Here is a 23,674-nt window from a genome sequence, read left to right as displayed (position 1 = left end):
ACAACACCGAAAGCATGTGCCGGATGGCCCGGATCCCCTTTGAGTGGGGAGGAGTGTCAGGCACCCTGAAAGTAACTGTCCGCGACGACGCTCCAGTGGACTGCCTCCTGGGGAACGACCTGGAGAGCTCCCCCTGGGCCCAGGTGGAGCGCCGAGAGCATCTGGGGATGCTAGGACTGCCCGAATGGGCCTGCGCCACCACCCAGTCCATGACCGCCCAACCAGCCGCTGCAGCGGCCCCCGTCGAGCCTGCGGGTCCAGAACTGCCACCCTCCTCCGGCACGGAAGAGCCTGACGATGAGGCCGGGCCATCCGAACTTTCCCCCGACGAGGCCGCCTCCCTCAGCGAGATCCCCGAGCTGGCCCAGTGGCGCCACGACGGGGGCCCCACCCGCGAACAGTTCCAACAAGAACAGAAGGCCTGCCCGTCCCTCGAGGGGGCCCGACAGCAAGCGGCCGCCCAGGCCACGGGGGACCCCACGGGAACCCACTGGATCTATTGGGACAATGACTTGTTATATAGCGAACAGAAAGTCGCCGAACTAGGAGCCGGCCGTGTGTTGGTGGTTCCCCTCCGATTCCGAGAGTTCCTCCTGAACCTGGCGCATGACGTGCCCCTCGCCGGACACCTCGGACGAGACAAGACCTACAGCCGCTTGGTGACCCATTTTTATTGGCCCCGAATGCGGAGAGACGTGGACCACCACTGCCGGTCCTGCCAGACCTGCCAAGCCAGCGGGAAGACTGGGGGTCGAGTCAAGGCCCCCCTCCAACCATTTCCAGCCGTCCACACCCCGTTCGAACGGGTAGGGATCGACATCGTGGGGCCCCTCGACCCCCGAACCGCCCTGGGCCACCGCTTCATCCTGGTACTGGTCGACCACGCCACCCGATACCCAGAGGCCATCCCCCTCCGAACTGTGACAGCTCCAGTGGTGGGCCGGGCCCTGATGGGCATCTTCTCCAGGGTAGGGTTCCCCCGAGAAGTGGTGAGCGACAGGGGTACGAACTTCATCTCGAAATACATGAGATCCCTCTGGCAACAATGTGGGGTCACCTACAAGTTCACCACCCCTTACCACCCCCAGGGGAACGGACTGGTCGAGCGGTTCAACAGAACCTTGAAAGGGATGATCAAGGGCCTGGAAGAGCCCCTGAGGAGGAGATGGGACGTCCTGCTGCCATGCCTCCTGTTCGCCTATCGAAAGGTTCCACAGAAATCCCTGGGCTTCAGCGCCTTCGAACTGTTGTATGGGCACCCCGTCCGAGGGCCCCTCAGCCTGGTCAAAGAGGGCTGGGAGGCGTGCGTCCAAGATGCCCCCCCCCCCGACGTCTACAGGTACCTCTTGACCCTGCGGAACCAGACTCGGAAGTTCCGGGCCCTGGCAGAAGCCAACCTCGAAGCCAGCCAAGAAGACATGAAACGCTGGTATGACGAAAATGCCTCGACCATCGAGTTTGAGCCGGGCCAGCAAGTCTGGGTCATGTCGCCCGTGGACCCCTGCGCCCTTCAGGACAAATGGACCGGACCCTTCAAGGTGGTTGAGAAGAAGAGCCCCGTCACCTACTTGGTCGACATGGAGTCCCCAAGGAACCCCCTCCGGGTCCTACACGCCAACCGGCTCAAGCCCCACTTTGCCCGAACCGAACTAAGCCTGCTGCTGGCTACCGACGATGGGGGCGAAAGCGACTCCGAGCCCCTACCCGACCCCCTGGGGTCCTCGGACCAAGACGGCTCCATGGAGGGCGTCAAACTCTCCACCACCCTGACCCCAGAGCAGCGCCATGACTGCCGGCAGCTGCTGCAACCCTTCGCTGCCCTCTTCTCTCTCACGCCCGGGGTGACCCCCTGGTGCGTCCACGACGTGGATACCGGGGACAGCCCCCCTGTGCGACACCGCACCTACAGAGTGCCCGACCGGGTCCGAGCCTGCATACAAACGGAGGTCTCCAAGATGCTCGCCCTCGGAGTCATCGAGCCATCCGACAGCCCGTGGGCCAGCCCTGTGGTCTTGGTGCCGAAGGCCGCCGCCCCCGGCACCCCCCCGGAACTCAGATTTTGTGTGGACTACAGGGGCCTAAACGCAGTCACCAAGACCGATGCCCACCACGGGCAGACGAGCTAATCGACCGCTTAGGGGCCGCCCGCTACCTAAGCACTTTTGATCTCACCGCTGGGTACTGGCAGATCAGGCTCACCCCCGGCGCCCAGGAACGATCCGCCTTCTCCACCCCCGACGGGCACTACCACTTTCGGGTGATGCCCTTCGGTATGAAGAACGCCCCAGCGACCTTCCAGAGACTGGTGAACAAGGTCCTGGCCGGACTAGAAGCCTTCAGCGCGGCCTACTTAGACGACATTGCAGTCTTCAGCAACCACTGGGCCGCGCACCTAGGACACCTCAGAGAAGTCCTGGCCGCTCTCCAAAGGGCCGGGCTCACGATTAAGGCCAGCAAGTGCCAGATCGGTCAGGGATCAGTGACCTATCTGGGCCATCAGGTGGGGAGTGGCCAGGTGGCGCCCCTCCAGTTGAAGGTCGATGCCATCCAGGCGTGGGAGCCCCCCGCCACCCAAACAGCTGTCCGGGCCTTCTTAGGCCTCACAGGCTACTACCGGCGATTTATCAAAGGCTATGGCAGAATTGTGGGCCCCCTCACAGAGCTCACTTCCAAAAAGCAGCCCAAGACGGTGCACTGGACACCCCGCTGTCAGACCGCTTTTGAAACCCTCAAGGCAGCAATGTGCGCTGCCCCTGTACTACAGGCCCCTGACTACGGCAAGGAATTCGTGGTTCAGACAGATGCCTCGGAGTACGGGGTTGGGGCGGTCCTCTCCCAGATGGACACCGAGGGCCTCGACAGACCTGTGGCCTTCATCAGCCGCCGACTGCTGCCCCGAGAACAGAGGTGGAGCACCATCGAGCGGGAGGCCTTCGCCGTGGTATGGGCGCTCAAAAAGCTCCGGCCCTACCTTTTCGGCACCCACTTCCGAGTCCAGACTGACCACCGGCCCCTGCGGTGGCTAATGCAGATGCGGGGCGAGAACCCCAAATTGTTGCGATGGTCCATCTTGCTGCAAGGGATGGACTTCACCGTAGAGCACCGGCCCGGCAACGACCACGCCAATGCCGACGGCCTATCCAGATTCTTCCGCCTCGGCGAGGAGAACCCCCAAGGAGATGGGTGACTCTCCCTGCCTTCAGCTGGGGAGGACGCTTGTTGGAGCCGGCCTCGTGGCGTGGTCCTGTTCCCCCTCGCCAAGCCGCACGAGGTCCCCTGCACCTCGGGGCTCCTCCATTTTGGATTGTACGTGACTCTGTGCACCAGCCTACGTGACCCCGCTCAACCCGGCCTCGGCCCCAGCAAGCCCCGACATCAAGGCACCAACAACTGGCCAGGGGGTACCACGTGAACACTTCCCCACTCCCGGCGGAGGGCAGTATCGATGGGACCCCCAACCGTCCTCCCACACCTAGGTGCGATCACCCCACAGCTCTCCGGGGCCTGGCGCCTCTCCTGCTGAGCATCTGGCCTCTCCCGACCCAGCCTCTCCGCCCCCCCCGGGCACAAGGGTCCGGACATCAAAGGGCTCCAGACCTATATCTGAGGCGACCCTGCAACAGGACAGCAGTTGTATCCCGGAGTCAAGAGCCCTGCTGATCGGATCGCGGCTGACCCTACGGAGAAAGACTCATCCTGGAACCACGCTCTGAGCCCTGCTGACCACGTCGCGGCTCCACCGTGCTTAAAGACCTTCACGAACCTCTGGGGCCCTGCTGACGCTGTCGCGGCCCGACCTTGTTGAACTTGCCATCAGAGCCCAGCTGACCTCGTCGCGGCTCGACCGAAGCGGACCTACCACCGGAGCCCTGCTGACTGTGTCGCGGCTCGACCCAAGCGGAACTACCACCCGAGCCCTGCAGACACCGTCGCGGCTCTCCACGTCCGAGCTGCTTTGAGACCAGCACCTGCCGCTCCGATCCCCGGAGCCACCTTCGGCCTAACGCAAGGTCTGGCGCAGAGCTTCCCCGTACCAGGCTGGTACTAAGACTGTCCCGCTACCCTGTCCCTACAAAGACATTGAGACTCTTTCTGGATCTCTCGATCCCCCTGTAAATATTTCGAATGTGCTACTATTGATAAAGTACCTAGATAAGCATCTGATACGGAGTCCTGTGTGGTGGTGTTACTGGGCCTAGTACGATCATAGGAGAAAGACCTCTCCTAGGAGGCTTCTCAGCGGCGCTCGGCTATAACTTTGTGGTAGGAAGGTGCCCTGGAGAAGGCCCCCTGACTCCCCGGTGGTCCTCCCTCCAACAGAGAGGAGAAAAGGAGAGAGAGGAGCAAGAAAGGCGTCCGATAAGGGCGTCCTTACCCGGAAGTGGATGGCAAAGTTATAAATAGAAAAAAAATGTATTAAATGTATTGGGCCGCAGGTCTGAGCCAGTGAAGGGGACTACTTTTGTGCCATAAGTGCACTTTGTGTACAAGCAGATTGTCATCACTCAAGAAGGTGTCCAGTGGGTAACATGGGGTGACTTATTCTCCCATGCTGCATGCTGTGCTGCGAAGAAGCAAAATGGGAGTGGCACCGCAGCAGACCAATGAATAAAGAGGGCGGGGTGAAAGCCCATACAAGTAAGCTATTGTACATAATACTTTTATTAAGATGCCAGACCTAAAAGGATGATTGTTGCCTCTCACTTCCCGCGCTTCAGGGACATTGATTTCGCTTTTGATTGAACAAATGGTTGGGGACGCTAGCGTTGTCCACTATTGCTGATCAGATTGCTTCAGGTTGTACAGAGCATGTTTACATGAATCAGAACAGAAAAGGGTGGGCTTCACTCGCCAGCTGAACTTCCTGAAGTCCCGCTCATTGCGAGGTGTCGAGGGAAGGAGTTCTACGACTATGGGCTGCTGGCCAGGTCAGATGCTGGCTCCAGCTCAGAAGAGAGAAGACAATCTTCTAGTCTCTACGGGAGTTAGAGAGTGGGTGCTGGGATTCAGGGCGTTAGCGGTGATACCAGTGGACTGTGGGTTCATGTAGATTGATGTTGACCATTTATATGGAGTGCATCATAAAAGGAACAGCCAGTACTAGGCGTGTCTATTCACAAGAGATACTTATCCATCTCAGAAGGATGAAACTTGGTAAGGACCTCTTTGGGTTTCTGGTGGCCGAGTTCTTTTACATCAGTGCCTCGGGCATGTGTATTCCAACAACTGTACTTTTCCTGACATTGGCGTGATGATAACATCATATCCTGTAATGGAAGGGTTGTGTCAGACAGTGTGAGGTGCATTGGATTTTATGATACATTGTTTTGATATAATGCAACAGTCCCTGTTTACCATAGCTATCCTGGCTGAAGAGGGGTGAAACCCCAAAACCGGTCCTAGGATGCTTGATTCTGGTCCAGGGAACACATGGCTTGGCAGTTCGGGCTGGACTGTTCCCATGAGGCACAGGGTCAAGACTGATTTGCATATCGCCATGTCTGAACTGGGGTGGCGTGGTGAGCAAAATAACAATGGATTAAACCCAGATCTGTGACTGGGGGTCAATGTTTTGCTAATGTGCAACATTCCGTCCATCATCTTGTGTGTTTTGCTGTTCGCCTTATGTGGGAAGGGTATGCCCAGACGTGGGTCCCGTGCTCACTACGCCACTGGAGTCAAGCTATCCTGGCTGAAGAGGGGTGAAACCCCGAAACCGGTCCTAGGATGCTTGATTCCGGTCCAGGAAAGACATGGCTTGGCAGTTCGGGCTGGACTGTTCCCATGAGGCACAGGGTCAAGACTGATTTGCATATGGCCATGTCTGAACTGGGGTGGCGTGGCGAGCAAAATAACAATGGATTAAGCCCAGATCTATGACTGGGGGTGAATGTTTTGCCAATGTACAACATTCCGTCCATCATCTTGTGTGATTGGCATGATGATGACATCATATCCTGTAATGGAAGGTTTGTGTCAGACAGTGTGAGGTGCATTGGATTTTATGATACATTGTTTTGATATAATGCAACAGTCCCTGTTTACCATAGTTCCACTGCCCTCTTTGGAATTAATCAGCCTGGTGTGGGTTGGGGCTAATTGGTGATGCTTTTAACAGGAATTAGGACTTGTGACCCTCAAGCTGTGTGTGCTCTTACACTTAAATTGATTGGGCAGTTGCGCAGCAAAGGTGTTATGGGTGCTACGGCAAGTATGGAAAATGGACCCCCTACTCCCATGCAAACAACCCAGTGACCGCACACTATTGATAGCTACACCCCTGGCCTGGGGGCAGAGGAGACTGGTCATACAAGCAGTCCCCAACCCTTGCACGTTTGTGCAGATGGTAATGCGTGTTGTGCCGCAATGTTTTCGTGGGGTGTACTGTACTTGGCAGTGTCTTCCGGTTTGTGTCCATTTATCTTTCCTTGGGGGCTGGCAGCAGTGAAGCGTATCCATTACCAACAAGCCAACCATAGAATATTTTTCACCTTGTGACTGCACAGGGAGAAGGGGGTGGGGACTTGAGAATAGGCAGGGCCTTGGAGTGTGGGGCTTTGCGTGTGTTGTACTGCTCAGTCATAACAACCTTCCCCTACACTGTCAGCAACTGCTAGTTATTCCATCCTCATGGATGCGCAAGATGTTATACCATCAGGAGCACCTTCCTTCACCCGTAGAACTAGTCACTGAGGGTTCCCAGTCTTGTGTGATATATTTGAGATTGGTGTTATGTGGCTGGTGTAGTGTGGTGAGGGATTGTGTGGTGTGTTGTCCAGTATTGGAGGTGTGATGTACTGGATGGTGTGGCATTTAATGGCGGGGTGTAGTGCTTTGCTATTTAGCATGGAAGGGTGTTCACGGGTTTATGGAATGATTCAAGATGTTGTTTAGTGCTGTTCTGATGTGGAATATTAGCATTTATTGTGATGAAAGTCTTATGGCTTATAAATAGAATGAAGTGTTGTAGTTCGGTATAGTGTTTTACTGTTTAGTGCATTGTGATATGGTGTAGTGGGGCACTAGTCATATGGAAGGTAGGACGCTGAGTGCCGCGGTGGAGTGATGTGCAACAGTGAAGGGTGACAAGAGGGTTTGTGTGATCTGGCCTGCTGCAGTGTTCGGGGTGAATATTGCTATGGAGTAGTCTTGTGTTGTAGTGTGTGTTATGGCGTGCTGTAGGGTTGTATGGTATTAGATTGTGTCACACGGTATAGTGTGATGTATTGCATTAAGAAGAAGAGAGACAATGCTTATGTGCGGAGTCTTAGATATTGCTTTCCCTGTTGTGCAATGCAGCATGGTGGTAGCTTTTTAAGTATCGCTTAGGGGTGGTTTGGTACGATTTGGTGCTGTAACTGCATACTATGTTGCAGTGAACAGTTTTGTTGTGTCGTGTGGGATGCTGTCATTTGTGTGGTGATTACTGGCACAGTGCGTGCTGTGGTAAGTGTGTTGTATAGTGTGGTCTCGAGGGCAGGGGTGATGTGGTCACAACTGCTCAAGTTTAGAAATTGCCCACCTGTAGCATTCTGGATCAATTGTAATCATCCGATTGGGTGTTTTGGGAGCCCACTAGGAGGCTCATTGGCTCAGTCGTGGTGTGACAAGACTAGAGCTCTACAGGCCAGGACTCTGTGGGAGAGTCTCAAGCGTGGAAAGATCCTACCCAGGATTCTCGTCGAGAAGAGTGCTCGTTTGACCACTTGGTTAACTGGCAGTTGGAGTGATGTGTTGGAACCTATGATCATGCCTTCTGTACCCGTTTATGAGTTCTTTGACGAGGTCCAAGTTCTATAGGCCAAATGGGGGCAGGGCATATTTTTGCCACATTCATCAAATGAGGATCTCTGTTAATGGGGAGATGAGCTTCAGGTGATTCTGTTGCATCCAAATGTCGACTGTGCGTAAACATTGGCTAAATCCAGGTGTGTCCTGGTCTGATGGCTTTGCTAGCTTTAGGGTGATCTGTGTGTCGTCAGTGTAGCTGTAGCAAGTAAGCCTGAAAGTTTGATTTCTGAGAGTAGGGAGAGGTAAACGTTAAAAATCAAGGGGGCGATGCTACAACTCCGCAGGACACTTACTTAGTTGGTGAATGCTGAGGCACAGAAAGGAAGTAGGGCGGCGGTTTGAACTCTTTCTCCAAAGTATATATGAATCCAGTAAATAATTCCAGTGATGCTTATCCTTGGTGGCAGAAACTGATGCCGTCAAATGCTGACGACAGGTCGAGAAGTACTTGGGATGCTATGCCATTCACCTGCTGTGTCCTTGAAGTCACCTCAGATTACAATTAACAGATTCGCTGGCTTTCCCTGGGTGGAATCTATCTGATTGGCAGAAAGGAGATTGTTTCGTTCCTGGAATTCGAAGATGTGAATGGAACTGCATTTTTTATGAGCTTTCCTAGGAATAGCCAATTTGCTATTGGCCCATAGTTGGGTCCAATTCATCTGGTCATTTATTTGATTAGTGGAGAGAGATGTTAGTTTATGGGTTAATGGTTGCTGTGTCCAGAATGACTACAGGAGATGTTACAAGGATGGGGCATCTGATAAGCTAGCGATAGAAACAGGTTTCATTAGTTCAATCGTTTCTTCCATGGGCAGCTAGTTGAATGTGGAATGTTTGAGTTGGAACTGGAAATCTGAAAGAAATAATTGTCATCAATTGTTTTTGATCAACAATGAGACTTCAGTGTGTTAGCTTTTTTAATATAATTACCTACCAGCAACATTTCAGAGAGCCCGGAGAGTAGTTCTTTTGGTTTGAGTTCCAGATCTGGTTGGGGAATTTGCAGATGGTTTTAACGCTCTCCTTAGTTTGATATGACATTTCCAAAATCTGGTGTGAGGAGTGACTTCTCTGGACTTGCTTGATGTTTGCTTGACATATTCTGTTCTTACTCTGTGGTTGTTTTTTTCACATTATTATTGAGTCTTTCTTCATTGCTTTCAATGGTTATAGATATGTATTTCATAATTGTATGTCTAGCATTTCATAATTGTATGTCTTGGTTGCGCCAGCCCACGTTCCATTTGTTCCATGAGACATTGAGGGAATCTCTTAAACATCTCTGCAAGCCTTTGGTAGAATGTATTACCAGTCATCAGAGGGTCCATCGGTCGTGTAGCAGACCGTACGTACCCCAAAGCCTTGTGGGAAGAGTTTGCCATGATCCGGTCAGTGTACTTGTTTAGGAGGCCATTGGGAAGAAGATGTGACGGAAGGTTACTGTTGAAGATGTGATGATCTCTCCAGGAAGTAAGTATATTTTCTGTCACTGAGATATGTCCATTTAGGTCCATGATTGCGTTGAGTATGCTGCAAGCAGAGCGAATTGCCCCAGTGCCTAGCTAGTCAGGAGCTTCAAGGTTAGAGATGTGGTGTGGGAAACTTCACTCTTGTTGAACTAGGTTTTGAGGTCATGCTAGATGCCAAGATTTGGGTGGTCATCGGCTGCCGGCACGGATCGGAGGTAGGGAGGTGGGTGGTTGGGGAGGACGCTGAAGGTAGGAGGGAGGACACGGGAGGGGGAGGAAGGGGCTATAATTTTTTTTTAACAACGTACCATTTTGCCGCTTCCCCGCCGCGTCTCTCCTCGGTAGGCCTCCCTCACTCAGGCACAGGAAGCACACCCAGGCTCCCAGTCAGCCAATCACAACACTGCCTAAGCAGCGTTGTGATTGGTCTGAGCGCCGTGTTTCGGTGCTCAGATGCTGTCTGGAGGCCTGGGTATGTTCTCCATGTTGGCTGTTATGCAGCCTGCATGGAGAACATACGAAGTGCGCAAGATGGTTTTGGGCGACCTGAGAGGGCTGTCCAAGCAGTCATCGCGCACTTTAGGAGGGTGATAAAACTCCTCCCCTTCCCCTGCCCACCCCATGTAAAGCTGTGGGCAGAAGTAGGAAAAAATAAAATGATAATAACACGATTTATTATCATTTTATTTTCTCTGTGTTTCACTGCAAAAAAGCAGTGGGGCAACATTCCCCCGCCTTAGCGGTGGAGCCGCCACTGTGGGTGGTACATTGTAAAGTATGAAATAGAACCCAGAAAGCATCTGGGAAAGCACAGGAGTGTTTGGGCTGAGCAGAGAAAATTGGGTCAGGTGAGCAGAGTACAAGTAAAGACTCACTCCATTCTAGTGTGAGAGCTCAGTCAGTTAATGCACTTCCTCCTCAGATCTTTGCGCAATCTGCAAGTCCCAGGCTCCAGTCCCAGCAGGGGTCACTAACTTTCATCTTTTCAAGTTCAATAGCATAAGTACAAGTTGGTTGGGTAAGAGTGGGTCTATTATACACTCCAAGCAGTATTGGGTGCCATTAATAGTAATATTTTAATGAAAATATCATCACCATGAATATTATTATGAACACTATCATTGTCATAATTTTTATTAACGTTCAAAAAGTATTTTTTACAAATTTCTGAAATATATTAACAACATTGATTAACATTGAAATCAGTGACAAACAATATGAGCCAGGTCTGTTTACAGGACATTCATCACAAGAAGCACATAAGCACCTCACTTTTGTTGATAATCCTGCTGTATAAATAAGTCTTATTGCCCACTGCTCAGAACATTAACACTGGTTAATGCCCTCTGTAACGGGTGCTATCCATTCTTCTTTGCTTGACCCTCTACTCCGGCCTGAGCCACAAGCGTGTATGACTTACCCAGATTTTGGCATGTTTATCACGATTTTTGTACAAAACCATTTCATAATTAATAATAATATTGTCTCAAGCTTGCTGGTAATTCAGAGTATCTTTTCACCAGATGCTTCTAGTCCGGTAGCCACCGCATCCTCAAATGAGTCCCATAAACTTGTAGGAAATTGAAGGCATGGTGGCTGAGGCAACACCACAAATCTCACTGTTTCCTTCTGTTTCCAACAGCCAGGAACAGAAACAACAATCGCAACCGGAAGAATGCCGCTGCCCACTACAAAGGTAAGTGTGCCAATCCCCTGGCAGCCCACGTAGCAGTCGGATGGATTCCCCACCCACCGCCATGCCCATGTGGAAGGTAACTCACACCCAAACCACTGCAACGGTTACACTGCAGACCCTGACCACTATGAAGATAAGTTTGCCCGCCTCTTGGCAGCCCACCGTAGTCCATTATGAAGGTTTACCCAACTCTGACAATCCAAAACTAAGCCAATCGCCCACCGGCCACCCTGAAGTTCAACCTGTAGCCCCTGACCTCTAAAAGGAGAAGAGCACAACTCACCTCCCTAACAACTGTGAAGGGAACCGTTGCCCCAATCCTGTTCCCGACCACTGTAGGAGGAAGTCCAACGGACAACTGAGAAACTAGTTCCCATCTCCATGCGGCCGCAACTCACTATGATGGTGAGCCCACCGAACCACGAGGGTGGTGAGTCTCTCCGCCCCAGTGGCTGAGAGTGTGGCCCCTGTTGTCAGGGTCAGATGGGTCCTGCAGGATCTGGGGGACGCTGGGATAATGGAGCGCGCTTGCGATGAGTATTGCCTTTTAGCGCCGAGTAATCCCGCTTCGCTGACCAGGATCCATGGCTCACTCACAATAGTAGGAAAGACTCCTACTAGCGTTATGTTGGTATTTTAATCTCTGCATTTCGTTTCAGTTTATTTTCAGACTCGTTGGTTGTGTTAACTTGTCTCTTATAAAACTAGATACATACATGACCATGAACACTACTAAGCAGATGGCTTGCAGATGGTCATACCACAGGGGATCATTCTAAAAGGATTTCCCCCGAAACCTGGATGTCTCTGGGACTCATTCTTTCGACCTGAAAGCGCTGTGTGTTTAGTCTGTCAGCTTTACAGTGACCATTTAAAGACCTCAGGGGGTTAAAGTCTTACTGTGAACATGTTTGGGTTCCTTTACCTAGTAGTACTCATTGTTAAACTTGCTTTTTAGTAACATATTATAAAACAAACCACAGTACCACAGCAAGCCCCCCCCAACCCATGGGATCATTGTTCAAGCAAAAGCAAAGACCTCAACATTTTATGCATGAAACATATTCAGCACGAGCGGTATCATGTCTGCTGCTTATATCGGTTGATACATACACCCGTCACGTCTTTTGTAGGACTTTTTATGAATCGTGTATTCTGTTCATGTAAGAAACTTCACGAACATGGTAAATTACCATAAGACTATCAGCAGCGGTGCTACAATTACAATCCATACAGATGTGTGGTAAAAGAAAGCTGAAGAGCATGTGAGCGATAGTTCTACCCACCAGATGTTACAAGGACGTTCAACGATATAATATTCGGTTATTGTAAGAATATTTTAGAAAAGCACTGAATTAAGGTTGGGCTTCCTCGAAGACCAAGCAACCCGTGCCTCAGGAGTATCCGTTGTAAATGCTCATTAATATTTATATTATAAACTGAAGAGGGATTTGAGAGTCCCATCACCTGCAGTGATTAACTTTCAATTAAATTACATTTTTCAATAACTAGTGCAGTGCGTACATTTTCTACAATCTTTAATAACTAATAAACGCATATATGTGCAGTACTTGATAGAATTCTTGTAAACGATTTGCTAATATATCTCACCAATATCAACACGCAATGTTATGCCTCACAGATGTGCACATCAATACACCTCACAAAGTCTTTCAGAAGAATTTAAGTGGGTTGAATGGAGGATTTTGGACAAGGGTATGAAAGGGGTTAATTGAGCTACAATTGCTTCAGGTGGTTTCAATGCAGTCCGACATGTGTAGATATTTTCATGCGGAGATATGAATGAATGTTGTCGTAAATAATCCAGAATGGAGACCCGCTCTGAAAATATGGCTATGCTGCATCAGTGATGGACTTTGTGCATGAACTGACAGTAAGAGATAAGACTGGGAACTAAAATCAAAACATGGAAGAGGCAGACCTACCTCTGAGATTAATCAGGCGAATATATGTTTTCTGGATGTGAGCCTGAGTTTTGAACATGGCAAATGGAACAGCACAATGTACACAAAACCAGGTAACAAGGATAACATGTTACAAGCCACAACCTTTAATCCAGATGACTTCAAAAGAAGGCTAACACAGGCAAACGTTAGTTCTTCATAGAGTAATTTCAGAGGAATGAGATTATGAATTGACGATTCAAGCATTGTCTGAGGAGGATGAGGAACATGGACACAGTAGGCAGACTTGTAAGGTAAGTGCATACAGGGAAGTACAGATTTACTCTTTCTAACTCCACAACATCGTACCAAGAAGAGATATATATATGTTCCCAAGATACATATATGTGGGGTTACAGGAAATCTATATTTACCTGTCCGTATTTCAGATTTGATAGCGTGCCCTCAATATTCCGAGCCATCAATCTTTCACTGAAGAATGCACGAAAAATGGGGCAGTCAAGTATTTTGATATCCATGGATTCCAGAGGGCAGATACTGCTGTGCAGCTGACTGCATCATGGCAGGGCTTTGACTCTAGGGGCAGTAGGAATGTCTCACTCTTGGAGGGTGCTGTAGGTCTAGAAATCTAGATACAAGCAACACTTGAATAGTATGCAATAATTTGAAAATTCAGCAAGAAATAGGATTTCCTTTCGGAGAGGGAAACCTTTCATTCAGCAGCTAGCAACTCCGCCCCGAATGTATGCATTCTGCAAGGTACCTTGGTGTTCGTACCACTGGGGCCGCTCTGATTGGACACCAGCGTCACAATGGTTTGCATGCAGATCTTAGTTGATGCATACTTGTTTCAGTTGCAGCTGGGATGCAAATCGGTTAATTGAGCTGACGCGGATCACCTTCTACCAGACCCAGTAGATGGAGAGCGATGAGACGAAGCATGACATATCCATAGGGGTGATCAGTGTCAGCAGAAGGGATGCCACGCCTCATGGATGCCCAGACAATGAGGGACACCCACAGGCCTGCCAGCAGCACCAGGGGCAAGGCAGTGGCAGGCGATGGCTCTCTCCTGTGAAAGTCATGCAGCCTCCGCAGTTGACAACATTTGTTCCCAGACTCCTGTGCAGGTAAACATGCCGGGTCCATCAGAAATGATGAAATCAGGAGCAGCGCGGCACAGAGGAACAGGGCTCCTGTTTTTATGGTGTAGTGTCCTACGTCCCTTCAGATTTTTCACTACACTATGGCGAAGGCAATTCTCTTACCCACCCACTGCCACTTTGAAAGTAAATCCATAGACACTATGACGGTAAGACACCTGCCCCATTATCACTAGGAATGTAAGGCACCTGGCCCATTATCACTAGGAAGGTAAGGTGCCTGCCCCATTATCACTTGGAAGGTAAGGCACCTGCTCCATCATCACTAGGAAGCTAAGGCACCTGTCCCATTATCACTTGGAAGGTAAGGTAAGGCAAGGCACCTGCTCCATCACGAATAGGAAGGTAAGGCACCTGCCCCATTATCACTTGGAAGGTAAGGCACCTGCTCCATCACCAATAGGAAGGTAAGGCACCTGCCCCATTATCACTTGGAAGGTAAGGCACCTGCTCCATCACCAATAGGAGGGTAAGGCACCTGCCCCATTATCACTTGGAAGGTAAGGCACCTGCTCCATCACCAATAGGAAGGTAAGGCACCTGCCCCATTATCAGTTAGAAGGTAAGGCACCTGCTCCATCATCACTACGAAGGTAAGACTCCCGACCCTTCATCACTAGGAAGGTAAGGCGCTTGCCCCATCATCACTAGGATGGTAAGGCGCCTGCCCCATCATCACTAGGAAGGTAAGGCACCTGCCCCATCATCACTAGGAAGCTAAGGCACCTGAACCCATTATCACTTGAAAGGTAAGGTGCCTGCTCCATCACCAATAGGAAGGTAAGGCACCTGCCCCATCATCACTAGGAAGGTAAGGCACCTGCCTCATCATCACTAGGAAGGTAAGGCGCCTGCCCCATCATCACTAGGAAGATAAGGCACCTGCCCCATTATCACTTGGAAGGTAAGGCACCTGCTCCATCACCACTAGGAAGGTAAGGTACCTGCCCCTTTATCACTTGGAAGGTAAGGCATCTGCCCTATTATCACTTGGAAGGTAAGGCATCTGCCCTATTATCACTTGGAAGGTAAGGCATCTGCCCTATTATCACTTGGAATGTAAGGCACTTGCCCCATTATCACTTGGAAGTTAAGGCATATGCTCCATCACCACTAGTAAGGTAAGGTACCTGCCCCTTTATCACTTGGAAGGTAAGGCATCTGCCCTATTATCACTTGGAAGGTAAGTCATCTGCCCTATTATCACTTGGAAGGTAAGGCATCTGCCCTATTATCACTTGGAATGTAAGGCACTTGCCCCATTATCACTTGGAAGTTAAGGCATATGCTCCATCACCACTAGTAAGGTAAGGTACCTGCCCCTTTATCACTTGGAAGGTAAGGCATCTGCCCTATTATCACTTGGAAGGTAAGTCATCTGCCCTATTATCACTTGGAAGGTAAGGCAGCTGCTCCGTCACCACTAGGAAGGTAAGGCACCACCTGCCCCATTATCACTTGAAGGTAAGGCGCCTGCCCCATTATCATTAGGAAGGTAAGGCGCCTGCCCCATTATCACTAGGAAGGTAAGGCGCCTGCCCCATTATCATTAGGAAGGTAAGGGGCCTGCCCCATCATAACTAGGAGGATAAGGCACCTGCCCCATCATCACTAGGAAGGTAAGGCACCTGCCCCATCATAACTAGGAGGATAAGGCGCCTGCCCCATCATCACTAGGAAGGTAAGGCACCTGCCCCATCATAACTAGGAGGATAAGGCGCCTGCCCCATCATCACTAGGAGAGTAAGGCGCCTGCCCCATCATCACTAGGAAGGTAAGGCACCTGCCCCATCATCACTAGGAAGGTAAGGCACCTGCCCCATCATCATTAGGAATGTAAGGCACCTGCCCCCTCATCACTAGGAAGGTAGGTCTCTTTCCATGCCCCGTGATCCCATCAGTGAGTCAATCTATAGGTCACTGAATCATGGGCGGGGCCAGCAGACGGTGGGCTTGTCTGCCGGCAGCAGCCCACCGGGGAGTGCTGGCGGCATTACCAGAGTAAGAGGGGGCAGAAGATAGACCATCTCATGGTGCCGGTGGGCACGTCAAGGTGCCGCGTGGGCATAATCTGGAGGATGTACTGGAAACGGCGTTGGGGTAAGCACAGTACCGTGGTGAAATGGTGCTACCATTTAAAGGCTAACTTGCAGCAGGTGGTTCAGCGAAAATGATCAAATATCATTTAACCTCGGAGCTTGAGTTCTCCTAGAGCATTTTAAAGGAAAGAACTTCAAATGGGAGCAAATGACATACCAACTTCCGGTTCTAGGAGGAAAAGACAGGAGTTTCTATTCCTCCCCCACCCCGCACTGAGCATCGAAGGCTGCAGACCCTTTCCAAAAGGAAGTGCGGCCTCGAGAATCCTAGCGTGCAAAGTGGGATCGACTGCAGCAAGCCTGGACTGGCTGGAGGTGCCGGTCATGGCACGTGGCCACTTGGCAAGCAGGACTGTGCAGCATAAGCAGCTCTATTGATGCGCGCGCTCCGAAATAGACTGATGCTGGGCCCGGATCAAAGCAGGCCAGGCCTTCACCACACAAGTAAACATTCTCTCGCACACGCGCTGTCCTTTGGGAACGCCAAGGAGAGGGATGGAGAGACTCGAATGGGGTAGTTTAATTTTCCCATCAACTTGCATTTGGAGGCCAGGAAGTTTTAGAAAAGTTAATACTAAAATAGCTTCATTTTTAGCTTGAAAATTGTGAACCTCCCATTTAAATGGGTACCATCGACATGGAATTGCTATAAAAAGGCAATACAAGTAGGAAAGACGTAGGCAGGTTATGAAAATCAGCAGTAAAAGAATGGACCTGAGATGTTCTAAATTGAACGCAAAAGTCAGAATTGAAACGTACAACTAATTTACGAATGCCCTCATGCAGCCACACTGAATTATATATTTCTGTACTTAGAAAACGATATAGGGTATAGCTGTTAAAAACTGAAATAAGCTATAGTTATCACACTAATGTGTGCTCCCAGCTATCTGGACATCAGCTCCCTCTGCCAGCCCCAGCTCACCTTCAGCTGGTCATCGGGTCCCCTCTACATGCCTCCCAGAGGCCTTGAGTCTGCTGCCTTCAGTGTGCCCAGCCGGCCCTCGGAGACCTTCAGCCAGCCCCAGACACCCCCATGTGCCTTTCAAACACCCCAGCCACTGTCACACGCCTCTGATACCCTCGCGGGGGAATGGCGGCGCTTTATAAATCTTGAATGATTGATTGACTGAGCGCCCAGATCCCCAGCAGGCCTTCAGCCTGCCCCTGAGACACCTCCACTTGGCTCTTGTCAATGTGCTCTTGGAGACCCTCAAATTGCCTTCCACCCGGCTAGTCCTTAAACATTCCCCCAGACAGTGCTTAGCGAGATTGGTGCGGCCTCAGGCACCCCCAGAAGACCCTCAAAACAACCTTGCAGCACCTCAGACACCCTCTTCCCGACCTCAAAATTCACCCCTGGCCCCAGCCAGCTAGCTCTTAGAAAGCCCCATGCAATCTTTAAGTTCAGACACTAGTCCAAATTGTTCCTCAATTGGCCTTCAGATGGCCACCCCTCCCGCTGGTTATCCTTTCGATATTATTCCATTGCACCCCATAGGGTCACTAGCTTCAAATGTGCCTGTACCTTACTCGCCATCATTCGTTTATGTCTGCTTCTGAGTAGATTCACTGTTCTCGTCTGTGTCACTTTCGATGACAGAGTGGACAATTCATCCCTTTATCCTTTGCTGCCACCTGTAGGTCACGATTGGTAAATCAAGAGCTACTTGTGCAGCCTCGAGCTTGTCTTTCGTTATCCTCCACTCCGTCTCTCAAGAGCATTTAAAGCTAGGAAAGGCTGGTGTTTATTAGAACTGTGAATGCCAGGGGCGAGCATGATGGGGACTTTATCAAATGCAATGTGCATGAAGCAACACAGGCAGCCGGGTCGGACAGGGACAGAAAAAGGGGAGAGGATGTAGCCTACGGCTAGAGTGGTCGACCTCGAAGCTGGGGAACTGGGTTCGAGTCTCGGCAGGGATCCTGTGATTCTGGACAAATCACTCCATCTCCCCGTGCCTAACAAAAATGAAGAATGCGTCCATCTGTAACGAAACTGGTGCTCATGTAAAGCGCTCTGATACCTGATATCTTTGGGTCGAGTTTGCACTATATGAAACTGAAACAAAAAAAATAAAAAATATGGGCATAAACATAACAGTGGCCCGCATTAGTGAATTAACCCCTTTGCTGCTGGGGACATTCCGCTGCAGCGCTGGGGGGGGGCAGGGGGGCAGCGCGGTGGGCCTGTGCTCATGACGGAGCCGCTCCGTCATGAGCCACAGTTGAGCTGTGCTCATGACGGAACGGTTCCGTCATGACTCCGCCCATTTGCGTTGTCGCCCCGCACAGGCGGGGAAACAGCGCCGCGCAGGCGGAGCGGCCGCCGACAGGATTGTCATGACGGAACCGTTCCGTCATGAGCACACGGCAACCGTGGCTCATGACGGAACGGTTCCGTCATGAGCAGGGAAGGGGTTAAATAGCTAAAAAAAAAAGTGGGCCACATTTGCAAATTGAGGCAGTTTTGAACTTATAAAGGCATGCTGTTTGGGTGTTTTGCAAGGTACTGAAGACTGCATGGATTTGGGCTTGCTGCAGGCAACGTTTGTTGTAATAGAAGGAAAATCAACACTGAAAACTGACCGACGCTCACACAGGCGGTTCACACTGAGAAGTGATAAGCTTACCCATGTTGTATAGGACACAGTTGCAGATGTAATGCACCCAGGTGTGGCGATCCCTATCTTTGGCTGTCGAGCTATTATCTTTCCCTTTCCTGTTTAATGATTTATCCCTCCTCTGTTGTTCCCCTCTCTCACCTCTGAAACAGTTCATATCCTCCACCGGACTATGGATGTAGATGGTTGCTGTTATACCCTGTTCTTAAAATCAATAAAAAAGATTAAAACCATAAAAACTGACCAACAAGACCATAAAATAGACCCCCAAACAGCAAAAAAGTGGCCTGCCAGACCAGCCCTTCTGGAACTGCCTGATTGCCCTGTGGGCAGGAGTGACCCTACAGGCGGCCACCAAGCCCACTTCCATGAAGAAGCCAAAGGCTCTTCCAGTCAACACACTGATGGTTTGCCTTATTCATATGCATTTCTGTGAGGTGCCTCGTGTTTCGTGGCTTGTAGCTAGTTTATTTGACCACGCATTTTGATTCCTATCTGTAAAATCTAAATTTAGTTTGCAAATAGAACCTCATGGCCAGTAAGTGCAAGAGTAGGAAATCAGAAGAAAGGTTCACCCCTCAAAGCTTATTAATGTGAGGAAAAGAGAGAGTCCAGTTCCCGACTCATTGTGCGTCATCAGCGAGTTACAGCTGGAGTCCTTATGACACAGTGAGCACGAGACCCACGTTTGATAAGGAACACAAGTAACCCCAGACCAGTTTCTGACACGTTGTGCGTCATCAGCGAGTTACAGCTGGAGTCCTTATGACACAGTAAGCAAGGGACCCACGTTTAATCAGGGACACAAGTAACCCCAGACCAGTTTCTGACACGTTTTGCGTCATCAGTGAGTTACAGCTGGAGTCCTTATGGCACAGTGAGCAAGGGACCCACGTTTGATAAGGAACACACATAACCCCAGATCAGTTCCCAACTTGTTGAGCGTCAGCAGTGAGTTACAGCTGGAGTCCTTATGGCACAGTGAGCACAAGACCCACATTTGATCAGGAACACAAGTAGCCCCTGACAGTTCCTGACATGTTGGGTGTCAGCAGTGAGTTACAGCTGGAGTCCTTATGGCACAGTAAGCAAGGGACCCATGTTTGATCAGGGACACAAGTAACCCCAGATCAGTTCCCAACTTGTTGGGCGTCAGCAGTGAGTTACAGCTGGAGTCCTTATGGCACAGTGAGCACAAGACCCACGTTTGATCAGGAACACAAGTAACCCCAGACAGTTCCTGACATGTTGGGTGTCAGCAGTGAGTTACAGCTGAAGTCCTTATGGCACAGTGAGCAAGGGACCCACATTTGACCACGAACACACGTAACCCCAGATCAGTTTCTGACGTGTTGGGCGTCATCAGTGAGTTACAGTTGGAGTCCTTATGGCACAGTGAGCACGAGACCCACGTTTGATCAGGAACACACACAACGCCAGAACAGTTCCTGACTTGTTGGGCGTCATCAGTGAGTTACAGCTGGAGTCCTTATGGCGCAGTGAGCACGAGACCCACATTTGATAAGAAACACACTTAGCCCCAGATCAGTTCCCGACTTGTTGGGCGTCATCAGTGAGTTACGGCTGGAGTCCTTATGGTACAGTGAGCACGAGACCCACGTTTGATAAGGAACACACATAACCCCAGATCAATTTCCGACTTGTTGAGCATCATCAGTGAGTTACAGCTGGAGTCTTTATGGCACAGTGAGCATGAGACCCACATTTGATAAGGACACACATAACCCCAGATCAGTTCCCGGCTTGTTGGGCGTCATCAGTGAGTTACAGCTGGAGTCCTTATGACACAGTGAGCATGAGACCCATGTTTGATAAGGAACACACATAACCCCAGATCAGTTCCCGACTTCTTGGGCGTCATCAGTGAGTTACAGCTGAAGTCCTTATGGCACAGTAATCTAGGAACCCACATTTGATCAGGAATAGAAGTAACCCCAGACCAGTTCCTGACTTGTTGGGCGTCATCAGTGAGTTACAGCTGGAGTCCTTATGATATAGTGAGCAAGGGACCCATGTTTGATCAGGAACACAAGTAACCCCAGACAGGTCCTGACATGTTGGGTCTCAGCAGTGAGTTACAGCTGGAGTTCTTATGATACAGTGAGCAAGGGACCCATGTTTAATCAGGAACACAAGTAACCCCAGACAGTTCCCAACTCGTTGGGTGTCATCAATGAGCTACAGCTGTAGTCCTTAGGTCACAGTAAGCAAGGGACCCACATTTGATCAGGAATAGAAGTAACCCCAGACCAGTTCTTGACTTGTTGGGCGTCATCAGTGAGTTACAGCAGGAGTCCTTAGGGCACAGTGAGCAAGGGACCAGCTCCTGAGGAAAACAAAAAGTGATGGATGTAAGTGCTATGTTTTTCTCAGTTACTCCTATGTGCGACAAGGATAGCCAAAGTGAAATGCATCTGCAACTACCTGGATCAGTCCAAGAGGTAAACTTCACTCAGTGAGGACAGGGACGTGGAAGATGGGCGAGGAGGTAATGAATGGGGTTTTGCAACATGAAGCAAGATATTTTTTGAAGTAAAGCCTGCACACATTTCCCAACCGACCTGGGCAAGGCTGTTTTGTCTGGAGCAGAGTCACTCGTTTGTGTGTCAGTGTTTAGATCCAGCCTTACAGAGGCACAACCTGTTTCCAGTTTTGTTTTGACAAGTTGGCTTATATAGCTGGTATAAGATAAGGCAAGCACAAGATGCCATACTAAATACTGCATTATGGTTGGCTGTACAAAGTGACCAGCAGTCAGCAGGCTTGGTTGTGCTCACTTGGCAGTCTTCTATAGATGGTGCTCTCAAGCTTGCTTGTGTTGTGTTGGCGATCAGCAATAGGCCGTGCTCTCATTTTACAGTGATTCGGGAAGTAAGTTCTGTTTGCCTTTATTCCGTTTTCCCAAATTCACTAAATTGTTCACAAATTCATGACATATAGGAACTTGCGGATGAGGCTTATTTTAGCCTTGATAGTTCTGGTTGTCCAAACTCCCATCACACTTTATCGTTCAAACTCGTCTTTAGGTTCCAGAGCTCAGGCCAGCCATTCCTTTCCTACGTCCACTATTAGTGATCTTGGGTGCCAGGTGTGAAGCCTTCTCTCTGGGTGCTGGGACAGACAGTGGTTACTGGCCAGTGTCAGTGGTTGTTCCCATGGTCTCAGGCCTTATTGCTCTACAATAGGATATGCAGCTTCCTTGTTATTTTTCTTCTTCCTGGACTTTTACATACTTAGGGGCAGGATCCTTAGTGAAATAATTGGTGGAATTTGGATTGGCCTTGAAGAAGGTGCAGCCTCTCCGTCCAGTTCCCCTAATTGCTAGGCCATGTATATCACAAACCTGGGGAGAAGGAGAACCCAGGGGGCTAGTTTATTGTTGATCTGGTGGCAACTGATTGTATGTTGTACCGGCTTACCTTGGTGTCTATGAGGTCTTTCAGACTGACACCAGGGAAGAAGGCATGCAGAGCCCAGAAGGGAGGGCATTGACAACATGAAGGGGAGCCACTATTCTATACAGCTTCGCTGTGCATTCCATTTATTCAGCGTACAGTCTCCCAGTCACTTCATGCATGTACTATATGATCCATGCAACATACAGTGCATGCACCTTGAGGGGAAAGTAAGAACCCCTGTTAGGAGGGACTGTAAAGAGTTTTCAGGTGAGGACAAGTAGGCATTCCTCCCCTAGAGAAGTACAGGTGAAAAGGGCTTCAGCCCTGATCTAAAATCAGCCCCCCCCCCCATGGTCCATGCTCTCTGTAGCCCACCCTGATGAGGCAGTAGCAACCCACTACTGGGGAAGGGGGCATATTGTGTGTGCACCTCATCCCCACCAGAGCCCAGTACTCCATCGTCAAACACTGATCTCCTACAGTGGACTCAGTTTGTTGAGTCCAGCGGTGGAAAGAAGAGTGACAGTCCAGGCAGGGTGGCTCGCGAGGACATTGCATCATGTCTCCAGCTAGAGTAGATGTTACAGGAATCCACATGGGAGGAGGTCACTGGTTCTGCTGTTGGACTCCTGAGTGGAATGACCCTTTCAAGCAACATTGACATGTCTTTTCTGTGTCTTTAGAGCACACACAAGAATTATTTTAGGGTCTTCTGAGCACTATCTAGCTGCAGCTGTGACAATCCTCAATGATAATTGAGATCATTTGTTAGACAAGGCTTCTGTGACACACATTTAGTTCCTCGTCTATACAAGATCCGACTGCTCAGTTGGACTTCAGTTCTGTCGTGGCTGGAAGATGACTTTCTGCCATTACCGCTGCTACCAGGGGGATGGAGGGTTAGCATCTGTGCATAGTCCAGGTGGCCTTCTGCAGGGGGCCCTCTCTCATTCCAACCCCCCTGACAGCATCTCTAAAGAAGGGATTATATCTCCCTATTTTCCCGCCTGGTCCTTCTGGTTCCTTGAGGAGGAAACTTTGCACCATTAGGATAAACTGTTTAAGAAGGGGGTGTCCACCATGCTCCCAGGAGGCCCAGATCCTTGCCAGCTTTTCATAATAGCCACATGATGCATTCATAGGTCATAGGCAGCTATTCTCCTCTATGTAGTTGCCGGTTATCCAAACAATTTACCATGGATCTTGTCATCCCGAACCTACAATGTGCACAGGTGGTCTACAAAACCTAGAGTGTTTTCTCATCAGCGACCAACCAACCAACCTGTGGCGATCAGCTGCAGAAACTCGTCTTGTCCACTGGATCATCCTTTCTAGTAGTGGAGGTGAAGAATGAATGGTATTATTGTTGGTAGAATCGGTGAAAATAGGAACAGTAATTGTAGTAGGTGTAGTAGCATCAAAGGAAGCACTGATAGCATTAGTAGTAATGCCTACTATATTTCAACGCAATACATTGTTCCCTCT

At 50.0% G+C, this 23,674-nt stretch overlaps 1 protein-coding gene across 2 annotated transcripts in view; it reads left to right on the top strand.

The window, feature by feature from the left end:
• The window catches only part of TNFSF12 (TNF superfamily member 12), a 241,304-nt gene that overhangs the window by 197,665 nt on the left and 19,965 nt on the right, over positions 1-23,674 (top strand). For both annotated transcript variants that reach the window (XM_085637625.1, XM_085637624.1), the window contains exon 3: positions 10,906-10,959. In XM_085637625.1, the coding sequence (XP_085493751.1) occupies positions 10,906-10,959 (54 nt within the window). The remainder of the gene's footprint in view (positions 1-10,905; positions 10,960-23,674) is intronic.

The sequence above is a fragment of the Triturus cristatus genome, chromosome 12 (assembly GCF_964204655.1).
Source record: "Triturus cristatus chromosome 12, aTriCri1.1, whole genome shotgun sequence".
Classification (NCBI taxonomy): domain Eukaryota; kingdom Metazoa; phylum Chordata; class Amphibia; order Caudata; family Salamandridae; genus Triturus; species Triturus cristatus.
This window is presented reverse-complemented; position numbering and strand designations above follow the sequence as displayed.